The 11,218-nt window shown below is 45.6% G+C and overlaps 2 protein-coding genes across 6 annotated transcripts in view; one reads left to right on the top strand and one right to left on the bottom strand.

The window, feature by feature from the left end:
* Positions 1-383: 383 nt before the first annotated feature.
* On the bottom strand, positions 384-5,491 carry Ybey (ybeY metalloendoribonuclease). Of its 3 annotated transcripts, none has more exons than XR_005090169.1 (6): positions 5,388-5,491; positions 4,584-4,860; positions 3,219-3,347; positions 2,289-2,357; positions 793-1,114; positions 384-683 (listed from the first exon to the last, which is right to left on the bottom strand). XR_005090169.1 is itself a non-coding variant. In XM_028874283.2 (5 exons), the coding sequence occupies exons 2-5, from the start codon at positions 4,791-4,793 to the stop codon at positions 1,028-1,030; spliced, it is 495 nt and encodes a 164-aa protein (XP_028730116.1). In that variant the 5' UTR covers positions 4,794-4,860; positions 5,388-5,491; the 3' UTR covers positions 384-1,027. The 3 variants fall into 3 exon arrangements, 1 of the variants encoding a protein (XP_028730116.1); XR_005090170.1 differs by having other exon boundaries at positions 914-1,114; XM_028874283.2 differs by having other exon boundaries at positions 384-1,114.
* Positions 5,492-5,524: 33 nt separating this feature from the next.
* Positions 5,525-11,218, top strand: part of LOC114696512 (minichromosome maintenance complex component 3 associated protein) — a 55,556-nt gene continuing 49,862 nt past the window's right edge. The window contains exons 1-5 of one of the 3 annotated variants that reach the window (XM_028874282.2): positions 5,525-5,716; positions 6,428-7,745; positions 7,972-8,195; positions 10,754-10,832; positions 10,984-11,128. In XM_028874282.2, coding sequence (XP_028730115.1) covers positions 6,533-7,745; positions 7,972-8,195; positions 10,754-10,832; positions 10,984-11,128 — 1,661 coding nt within the window. In that variant the 5' untranslated portion in view covers positions 5,525-5,716; positions 6,428-6,532. Of the gene's footprint in view, positions 5,908-6,427; positions 7,746-7,971; positions 8,196-10,753; positions 10,833-10,983; positions 11,129-11,218 lie in introns of all 3 variants that reach the window. The other 2 variants (XM_028874280.2, XM_037200115.1) reach the window with 2 other exon arrangements.

The raw sequence follows: 11,218 nt of genomic DNA, 5'->3' as shown, positions 1-11,218 counted from the left end.
GTCATGTCCTTCCCCTCAGAAAGAGACCTACTTCCCGTGTGTCTGTCCTTTTATTGACTTTCTGTTCTGCCTTCTCATTGGTTGTAAACCCAACCACATGACCTCCTCGTCACTGCCTGTCTGTACAGACCTCCAGGTCTTCTAAGGTTGGTATTGAGATTAAAGGCGTGTGTCTTCTAAGGTTGGTATTGAGATTAAAGGCGTGTGTCTCCATGCTGGCTGTATCCTTGAACACACAGATCTGCCTAGCTCTGCCTCTCAAGTGCTGGGATTAAAGACGTGTGCCACCACCACCCAGCTTCTGCTATGGCTTGCTATTATCTCTGACCCCCAGGCAACTTTATTTATTAACATACAAATAAAATCACATTTCAGTACAAATAAAATATCACCATAGAATGCTGTGGAATATGTGCACCCATACACATACACATACATCAAATTAAAATAACAACAACCATAAGGGGATTGGAGATGGGCCTGACTGAATCTCTGGCCCCTGGGTGACGGGCTTTGTAGGTCACTGGGCTTTCTTATGGTGTTTGTAGCCTGGCTTAAGAAAAGTGAGGGCATACAGTAGTTCTTAGGAGTGGCGCAAACAAGGTTCAGGTCACAGAGTTCCTGAGGGCTGGAGTGGGAGCCTTGCCCTTTTGAGTCTGCTTCTTTTGCAGGTGCCTGGTCTCCTAGGAAGAACAGATTTCAGTGTTCTGAGACAAGAGTTCCACTTCAGAGAGACAAGGCAGTCCACCCAAACTCTACCAATAGAAATCCAGAGAAGCATACAGAACTTACATGTTTCTTCTCTTAGAAATGGCTTAGAACTACTGTTTACAATAATCAAGACAGTCTTCTAAACAGAGCAAGAACCAGCCAGACACCTCTTCGGTACTTTCTGAAGCCAATTTCCACTCACGGGACTAAGCTTTAGTGTGGGCTGATGTCATCCAGGATGGCATGACCAGCAGAGAGCCACCCTGAAGGGGCAGGACTCTGTCCATCAGCTTCGCTATCTCAGGGCATCCAAGCATTAGTAGAGGCCCCTGCTCAGGGGCTGGAGTCTGCTTCCGGTGTAGCGATTTAGTTCCTCCAGCACCAGCTTCTCCTGGTTGTACATCTGGAACACAGCAGCACACAAGCTGACAAGAGGGCACTCCTGGGACCCTTGTGCCAAGCCAGACTCCACCCAGATTTCACCTCCTGCCCAAGCCCCCATCGCAGCTCTGCACAAGTCTAAGGGTAGCCCCTGAACAGAGATGGAAAGAGCTATGGGTGGACAGGAGGGACAAAGGAGTAAGGACAGCAGAGAGTGGGCCCTCAAAGGGTGGGGGAGAAGCTGGGACACCCAGGGGACCAGGGAAGTGTGGAAGTGAGAAAGGGCTGGGTGGTAGCAGAGCCAGAGGGGATCTACTTCTAATTGAAGAAAAAAAAAGTTTATTCATGGGGGCTGGAGAGACAGCTTAGTAGTTAAGAGCACTTACTGCTCTTACAGATCGCCTGGGTTTGGCTCCCAGCATCCACATCAGGCAGCTCACAACCACTGCAACTCCAGTTCCAGGAAATCAACTCCCTCTTCTGGCTGGCCTCTGCAGGTACCTGCACACACATGGTGCACATAAACTCATGAAGGTTCACACACATAAACAGAAAATCTTTTTTTTTTTAAGTTCATTCTGAGCAATAGAATATTTGCCTACAAATATAACCTAAGCCTATTAGACACCGTAGAGGACTTTATAAATGTGGTACCCATTGGCCTTTAGAAAAAAGAACCACTGCTTCACATTACCTGTAGCCAACTGACAGGCAAGTTTTTTTGTTTGTTGGTTTATTTTTTGTATGTGTGAGGTTCTTCTAAACATTAAGCATCTCCTGACCCCCATCAATAACTGCTAGCATTTCAGGGAATTTAGCTTTTAATCTGTCTGTCCAGGTGCCTTTCAGCAGGGAACTATACAAGTATCATAAGGAGCCAGGTACTTAAAAATACTACCTCAGCTTTTTGAGACAGGATTTCTCTTTGTAGCCCTGGCTATCCTGGAACTCACTTTGTAGACCAGACTGGCCTCGAACTCACAGAGATCCTCCTGCCTCTGCCTCCCCTCCCCTAGTGCTAGGATTAAAGGTGTGGACCACCACTGCCCAGCTACTACCTCATCCTTTTAGGCCACACAGATTGGAGGTCATAGTTCCTGTCTCTTGCGATGAGGTGCATGGGCCTGGGCAATAGCCTAGGGGTTAGGGTTACATTGTGGGTAGCACGAAGTCCCTTGCACGGGTATTGCTCTTACCTTTTGCCACTCAGCCTCGGAGCTGTGGGTGAAGCCCAGAAGGTGACAGAGTCCATGGGTAGCTGTCACCTGTTAGAGTAAATGAGAAGTCAGCTCAGGGGATAATCGACCAAGAAGCTGCCCCTTCAGGGTCACAGACTACCCCTGTAAGACTGAGTTGTCCTATGCCAGGACCCTGGAGCAGGACATACGGTTGCTTTACTGTGCAGAAGTTAAAATACCTCAGTTTCCTCCTGTCTAGGCAAGTGCTCACCATTGAGCTACATTCTAACCTCAGTTCCTTCCCACAGTTAAAATGGAACATTTCCCACAGTTCACTTAAGTAGTGGGGAGCGACACTGTTTGAGCCGGGGCATAGGTAACGAGAGCTGACTATCCCTGTTGAGGCAGTACTGGGAATCTAATTAGAATTACGCAGGAAAGAAGACTGGCTCATGGTTGTAGTCACAGACCTAGCAGGATGAGGGGAAGTATTAACTGGACCAGAGAGTTCAAGACCAGCCTAGGCCATGTAGTGACTGCATATTTTCATTTATTTATTATTTTTAAATTGTGTGCCTGTGTCTGTGGATGTGCATATGAGTACAGATGCCCTGGGAGGCCAGAAGAGGATATTGGATTCCCTGGAGCTGGAGTTAAAGGCAGCTGTGAAACACCCCATGGGTGTTGGGACTACAACTCAGGTTCTCTGAAGAACAGTGCGTCCTATTAACCACTGAACTTCTGAGTCATCCCTCCAGCCTGAGCCTACATCTCTTAAAAAAAAAAAAAAAAAGGTTAACCAGCAAGGAGAGGCTAACTACAGGAAAGGGGAGGGAGCAATACAAAGACACCTGTGGATACTAGTGTGCACACAGGAGTCTCCTTCTTGACCTTCTCTATGGCTTGAGTTTTGTTAGCAAGCACATGTAATTTTGCATCCTCGCTTACCGTTAGGATGTCATAGTAATCTTCATTTTCTTTGCACTGTTGGAAGATATATTCCACTCCTAGGAAAACATCTCCCAAATTATAATCATCTGGTGAGCATGGCTGAGGAAATTCACCTGCTTTCAGATTCTGAAAATGAGGAAACAAAGTTGGAGGCCTTTCAAACAGCAGCCCAAATACAAGGACTTGGCTCACTTTTCCAGCAGAGGACACAGGACTCTTGACCACAGGATGCTCAAACCACACGATGGAGACTAAGTACCATCAAAGAGTCCGAGGGGGTGGAATACATAGTTATTACACACAATGGCCCTCACATGCTGTGATCTCATCAAATTATTTACTTTCCATTTCTACTATCCCTACCAAAGTAAGTTGAATTCTATATAGTTAAGTTGGCATATGGACACAATCATATTTTTTTACCTGCTTGCCTGCTTCCATTTTTCTCCCGTTAAGGAAACCAATAAGGTGAACACTTAGACACATGTACCTTCTTTATTCTTTGGATTTACTTCTGTAGGTGTGATACTGGTAGTTATGACATATACACATTTTAAGTCTGTTTTTTTTTTTTTTTCCAAGACAGGGTTTCTCTGTTGTAGCCTTTCCTGGATCTCGCTCTGCAGACTAGGCTGGCCTTGAACTCACAGAGATCCGCCTGCCTCTGTCTCCCGAGTGCTGGGATTAAAGGCGTGTGCCATCACTGCCCGGCTCAAAAGGATTATTATAATTTATGCTGCTAACAGTGGGTGAAGGTATGTAGTTACTTATAGCTATCACAAGGTAACTTGTTGAAAATGTTTACCAGTTTTTACTTTTCATTTTTCTATCCAAGCATTCACTAGTGAGGTACACTTAAAATTGCAGATGCCCTTATTTGGATTCCCTGATAGCACAGAGGGAGGGAGAGTGGTCCCTGCAGAGAGGAACTGTGATGTTTAGGGATAGACAGACTTAATGGGCATGGGTCCTAGGCCATAGTGCTTCACTGCTTTTGTGTCTCATTTGCTTGTTTCTGAGATAGGGGCTTGCGATGTATTCTTAGTTGTCAACTTGACTCTATCTGGATTGAACTACAACCCAGAAATGGAGGGCACACCTGTGATCCGGATCTTGAGGCTGGAAGACACACACCTGTGATCTGGATAGGGGCTTATTACGTGGCCCTGTCTGGCCTTGAACTCACAAAGACGTGATTGCCTCTGCCTCCTGAATAGATGGGAATAAAGGCATGTACACCAGGCCAGATGTCAATGCATTTTCAATAAATTCCAAAATCCAAGATAATCATATCTGTAATATAACTAACAGGAACCCTTCTGGAAGAAAGGTAGGCTACATGTGAGGAACACATTCTTTTACCTCATAAAATGGGAAAGAAAGCACATCAGTTGGGACGTTTTTCTTCCTGTAGATCCTATTAATGTGCTGAATACTCTTATTGTCAATACAGATGATCCCCAGGTCAAAATTCTTCACTCCTAAAATACTCCGGACCATATCCATCTTCCTGCGAAGTGGCACTCTTCTGATGGGGACCACCCGCTGCAGATTTTTAATCACCAAACTCATTTTGGGAAGAACATCCAGCCCTGGGTTCAGTCCTCAGCTCCAGGGGAAAAAAATGGTTGGAAGGAACCTGCAGTCAGAGTTCAAGAAAAGACCCATCAGTAGTAGAAAGTGATAAATTATGTAAAAATGCATACGTACTCACAATAAATCAAAGTTATTGCTGGGCTGTGGTGGCACACGCCTTTGATCCCAGCACTCAGGAGGCAGAAGCAGCAAGATCTCTGAGTTCAAGGCCAGCCTGGTCTACAGAGCTAGTTCCAGAAGAGCCAGGGCCACACAAAGAAACTGTCTCGAGAAACCAATAAAAAAAAATAAACAAATATACATACAAAAGCTTTATTTGATGGGTTTTATCGGCAAGTCTAAGGGAATTTACATTTACCATAGGAAACTATGAAACACGGTAGACTGGGCACAGTGTGCAGAATAAGGTGGTTTGGAGCGGTTGCTATGGTGTAGGACCACGTAAGGGTGAGCGTGGGTGAAAAGATGGGGTCTCTGTGGGTCCAGGGTCTCTCGGACACTCGGTTGGGTAGATCCAAGCACGAACATGGTGCATCTACGCCACACAACAAGAAATCAGCACACACTTACCGAAGCAGGTAGCGTGGGAAGCCGGACACCAGGAGGATCGCCTGCCGGAAGATTAATAGCAGCACACCCCAGAGAGCGGAAGCCGGATGCTGAGGACCGGAAGCCGGTCCGACGGATTTGATGTCCGCCGCACTCTTCTAAGGGCCGGCCCCCAGCTGCCGGTTTGAGATAGTGGGTTGGGCCTGGTGGCGACCGGATGTTGACTGTGAATAAATACAACCGGCGCTCGCGACAGAGCGATATCTGGCGGAACCGCTCCTGCGGCGGTCTCCGCGAACTGCGTTCCTGCCGAGTTGCTGAAGGCCTAGCTTCGCCATCTTCGCCCGAAGGTCTCTGTCGACCCTACGGCTTGTTTCCTAAGTATTGCAAGCGTAGGGAACAAAACTTAGATATAGGCCAGGGCAAGGCATCTCAAGTTCGAGTTACTGGGAGGAAAATGAGATGGTAGGAAACCAAACCAGTGACAGTTTAACAGTATTACATTGTAATTCTCTGGCCCTGGAGATCGCAAGAATCTGGCGTAAGTGATGTTTTTTCCGTCTAATTACTGAGATTTTTAGCTGTAGCTAGACCCGGTGGGGCACGCCTGTTGTCCCAGCGATAGGGAGGCTAAGGCAGGAGAAAGGAACGTAATGCCGTGCTTGACTGTATAGTAAGTTTGAGGCAAGCCTGGGCAAAGCGAGACATTGTCTTAACAAAACAAACCTTTAAACCTGCATTACACAGAGAGTGATAGATTTGTACTCTTTACAGTGTCCAAAACAGGAAGAATTTGTCGGTTCTGTGAGTGGTCGGCCCATTGTGCGTTTGCCTTTTAAACTATTCTTAGAAAGATGGGTGGTGGTGGTGCACACCTTTAATCCCAGCACTCAGTAGGCTGAGTTCAAGGCCAGCATGGTCTACAGAGCGAGTTCCAGGGCAGGCTTCAAAGCTATAAAGAGAAACCCTGTCTTGAAGAAAAAAAAAAAAAGTGTTAGAGTATCTGTGATTTAAGACTTGTAGCAAAATATGCTGGCATATTCTGAACTTTTGTTTTTCAGGTTATCCTGAGGATGAAGGAGAGCTTCTCCAAGCAACAGATAGTTTAAGGAAGTGGATTAATTGTGTACTGAGTGTATTTATTGACTTCAGATAATTGGTTGAAGATGAACCCGGTGAACCCCTTCAGTGGGCAGCAGTCCAATGCTTTTGCTCTATCTTCTAGTACCACAGGAACATTTCAGACCAAGTCACCATTCCGATTTGGTCAACCTTCTCTTTTTGGACAAAACACACTGGGAAAGAGCCTTGGATTTTCACAGGTATCAAACTTTGCAGCACCCTCTGGAGTAAGTCATTCTTCCTCATTGCCAACATTTGGACTCGCCCAAACCTCCAGTGCTGGACTGTTTACTAGTCTTGAATCCACACCTTCTTTTGCAGCTACCTCTGGGTCTTCAAATTCATCTGTGCCAGGAAATACAGGATTTAGTTTTAAATCGCCCTCTGGTGTTGGAGTTTTCTCAAGTGGCTCTGCTTTTGGGCCAGAAACTGGAGAAGTAGCAAGCTCTGGTTTTAGGAAAACAGAATTCAAGTTTAAACCTCTGGAAAATGCAGTATTCAGACCAATACTGGGGGCCGCCGAGTCAGAGCCAGAGAAAACCCAGAGCCAAATTACTTCTGGATTTTTCACATTTTCCCATCCCATTAGTAGTGGGTCTGGAGGCCTGAACCCTTTTTCTTTTCCCCAGGTGACAAATAGTTCAGTGACTAGTTCAAATTTTGTCTTTTCAAAACCAGCTAATAGTAATACGACATCTGCCCTTACCCCTGCTTTGTCCAACCAAAATGTAGAGGAAGAGAAGAGGGGTCCTAAATCAGTCTTTGGAAGTTCCAATAGTAGTTTCTCCACTTTCCCCATGTCATCTGGATCTTTGGGGGAGCCCTTCCCAGGCAACAAAACAGGCAACCGTCAAGGATGTGAGGAAGCCGTCTCTCTGGTGGAGCCAATTCCTACCCCCTTGAAAGGACTAAAAAGGAAAGAGGACCAGGATCGCTCCCCAAGGAGACACTGCCACGAGGCAGCAGAAGACTCAGACCCTCTGTCCCGGGGAGACCATCCTCCAGATAAACGACCTGTCCGCCTAAATAGACCCCGGGGAGGCACTTTGTTTGGTCGGACGATACAGGACGTCTTCAAAAGCAATAAAGAATCGGGTCGCCTGGGCAGCAAGGAATCTAAGAAGGAAAGCGGCTTTGTGGAGTCTGGGGAAAGTGACCACATGGCCATCTCAGGAGGAAGTCAGTCTACCCTGGCACCTTCTCGGCTTCCTGCTGTGAATAAAGAGGAAGAAACAGAAGGTCGAGACGAAAAAGAAGGTGAGTTCTAGATGTGCACAACACAGGATACCCTGCTGCCAAGCTCTTGTGTGTTTCCTGGTGTTAGCTTGATTTAAATCCCCACCAAATATTAGAGATCCTACCGTAGAGCCTTGAGGCCGCCTTCCATCCATGGACACTTGCTTTGCTTATACGCAGTCGTGACTCCTTTTACTCAGAAGTGTTCTACCCAGGGAACTTATGTGTCTGCTTTCTGAATTCCTAGATTCTCTCAGGGGAACATCTGTGCGCCAGAGCAAAAGAAGCGAGAGCACCGACAGCCTGGGGGGCTTGTCTTCCTTAGAACTGACAGCCATCCAGTGCAAGAACATCCCTGACTATCTCAACGACAGGGCCACCCTGGAGAAGCACTTCAGCAAAATCGCCAAAGTGCAGCGGGTCTTCACCAGGCGCAGCAAAAAGCTCGCAGTGGTGCATTTTTTCGACCATGTGAGTACTCCCAGCTTGCCTCTTGTTGCTCCAGATTTGAACTTTGTGACGTTTTTTGTTTTTTTTTTTTTTCTTTTTCTTTCTGGTTTTTTGAGACAGGGTTTCTCTGTGTAGCTTTGCGCCTTTCCTGGAACTCACTTTGTAGACCAGGCTGGCCTCAAACTCACAGAGATTCGCCTGCCTCTGCCTCCCGAGTGCTGGGATTAAAGGTGTGAGCCACCACCGCCAGGCTTTTGTGACATGTTTTCCCCTCATGCAGAGGATGTTATACAAACACTTTACCACTGAGCTGTGTTCTGAGTCCTTGGTAACTTGAAAATTTTTTAAAATTATTTTTATGTATAAAAATAATTTGCCTGAGCACCACTTGAATGCCTGGTGCCCTAGAGGCCAGACGAGGAGGGCATTAGATCCCTTGGAACCGGAGTTACAGATGATTGTGAGCTGCCGTGTGGGTGCTGGGAACCAAACCCAGTCCTCTGGAAGAGCAGCCGGTGCTCTTTAGCTGCTGACTTTCTACAGTTTCAGCTTTGTCACTTTTAAACTCCCCTCCTTGTGATCTATAAGTTGTTTGCTTGATGGACTATAGGGGAAACACTCGAGTATCTCATTCTTTTCTCTTTAAATATCTCATTGTAGGTTTAAAATTATATATATGGGGGGGGCCATGAAATTAGAAAAGGGATCCTAAAAGAAGAGGAAAATATCTTAAGAGGGGGAGGGGGTAATAAAGAGGGTAATGAACATGTGATGTTAATGAAATGGCATAATGAATATTATATATAATATATAATACATATATATATATAATTTATATATACTATATATACAACCCATACTAGAAATGCTTACTGAAATAATGTTTTAAGTATCTCATTCTTCACTTGAGGTTGAGATGGTGGTGTTCATTTTCCTGACTTTGGGTGTGCATGTCTGAGGATCTCTGAGTTCGAGGCCAGCCTGGTGTACACAGTGAGTTCCAGGATAGCCAGGACTACACAGAAAAAATTATTAGTTGTGTATAATTATTTTGCCTTTATGTATGTCTGTGCACTACATTCGTGCTTGGTCCCTGTGGAGGACAGAAGAGGATGTTGATCCCTTAGAACTAGAGTTACAGATGGTTGTAAACTGCCATATGGGTGCTGGGAATTGATTCTGGAAGAGCAGCCAGTGCTTAGAACCACTGATCCATTGCTCCAGGCAAAAACTAACAATAACAGCCTCTTCTAGGTATTTCATGTATGTGGAATCATACAACTTTTCTTTTTTATAGCTTATTTCACTTGGCATGTTCATCCATATTGTAGTATGGATGAGAACTTGATTCCTTTTGATGGGTGAATACTGTTCTGTTGCCCACATTTTGTTAATATATTTTTTTGTTGTTAAAAATGGGCTGCTGTGAATGATTGGTGTATTGGCATCTGTTTGCATCCCTGCTGTAATTTTTTTTGGGGGGTGGGGGTGGGGTATAGTTTTTCCCCACCTTGGGCACAGAGTTGCTATATCTTATGATCCACATTTTGAAAAGTGGTATATTTGAGGCCAGACAACTGGCTCAGTGGTTAAGAGCACTTGCTGCTCTTATAGAGGGCTGGAGTTCAGTTGACACCACCCAAATGGTGACTTACAACCTTCTGGAACTCCAGTTCTAGTAGATCCAGTGCCCTCTTCTGGTCTCCTCAGGTACTGCATACAAACTATTTATCTGTATACATGCAGGCAAACCATTCGTGTTCATAAAATAAAAATAACACCTTAAAATAATAAAATGTTATGTGTATCTGTGCATATATTTTAATTACTGTTGTTTTTGAGACAATCTCATGTACATGTAGTCAAGGCTGGCCTCAAAATTGCTAGGGGTGACCTTAAACCTTTTTTTTTTTTTAAAGACAGGGTTTCTCTGTGTATCCTTGGCTGTCCTGGAACTCACTCTACACCAGGCTGGCCTCACATAGAGATCCACCTGCCTCTGCCTTTGAGTGCTGGAATGAAGGTGTGCGCCACCACACCTAGCCTTTTTTTTTTTTTTTAATTTTGTGTTTATGTGTCTGTGAGTATGCCCAAGGAAGCCAGAAGAGGGAGGGGGTTGGATCTCTTGGGAGCTGGAATTACAGGTAGTTATGAGCCATCTGATAGTGTTGGGAACCCAACTTGGGCCCTCAAGAAGAGCGGAGCAGCAGGCACTCTGAACCCTTGGCCATCTCTCTAGCCCCTAACATTTATATTCTCTCTTCTGTGTGTGTATGGGGGTGGGGCAGGGGCATTAGTGTGCTATGGCAAGTGCATGTGGAGGTCAGGGAACCAGTTTTCTGAGGTCCATTCTTTCCACTATGTGGGTCCAGGAGATTGAATTCCAGTCTTGTGGCATGGAGGCAAGTAAGTACCTTTATCTGCTCAGCCATCTTGCTGACCCTCCTTCGGCTTTTTTTTTTTTTTTTTTTTTTTTTTTTTTAAAGTAGTCTGTTCTCTTTGCAGCATTTGAGTTTTCACTTACATTTTCTCTGGTCTCCACGTGACCTCATATTTGGTGATTGTAAACTGTTTTTCAGGCATCTGCAGCCCTGGCTAGGAAGAAGGGGAAAGGTCTACATAAGGATGTAGTTATCTTTTGGCACAAGAAGAAAATAAGTGAGTTTTCAGTTATTGTTTCCATGGTCTGATGCTCTGTGCAGGCCCTTGATGTTCAAGTGTGTGTTCTCCAGCGCAGTGGCTAGCTCCAACTGCACCCCACATCTCATAGTTGTTTCTCTAAACCTTGTTCTGACCCTTGTGTCTTCAGGCCCCAGCAAAAAACCGTTTTCCCTGAAGGAGAAGAAGCTTGGTGACGGTGAAGCCAGCCAAGGCATAGAGGACCCCCCCTTTCAGCATTCCCCTCTTGGCAAGCCCATAGTGAGGCCTGCAACCGGCAGCCTGCTGAATAAAAGGTGGGATTTACCTTTCTTAATAACTGTCGTGAAAGAGAAGAGAAGTCGGGGAGAGCTTTGACATTCAAGTAGGCACTGAGGGGCCATGGG

The sequence above is a fragment of the Peromyscus leucopus genome, chromosome 16_21, assembly GCF_004664715.2.
Source record: "Peromyscus leucopus breed LL Stock chromosome 16_21, UCI_PerLeu_2.1, whole genome shotgun sequence".
In the NCBI taxonomy this organism is placed as follows: Eukaryota; Metazoa; Chordata; class Mammalia; order Rodentia; family Cricetidae; genus Peromyscus; species Peromyscus leucopus.
This window is presented reverse-complemented; position numbering and strand designations above follow the sequence as displayed.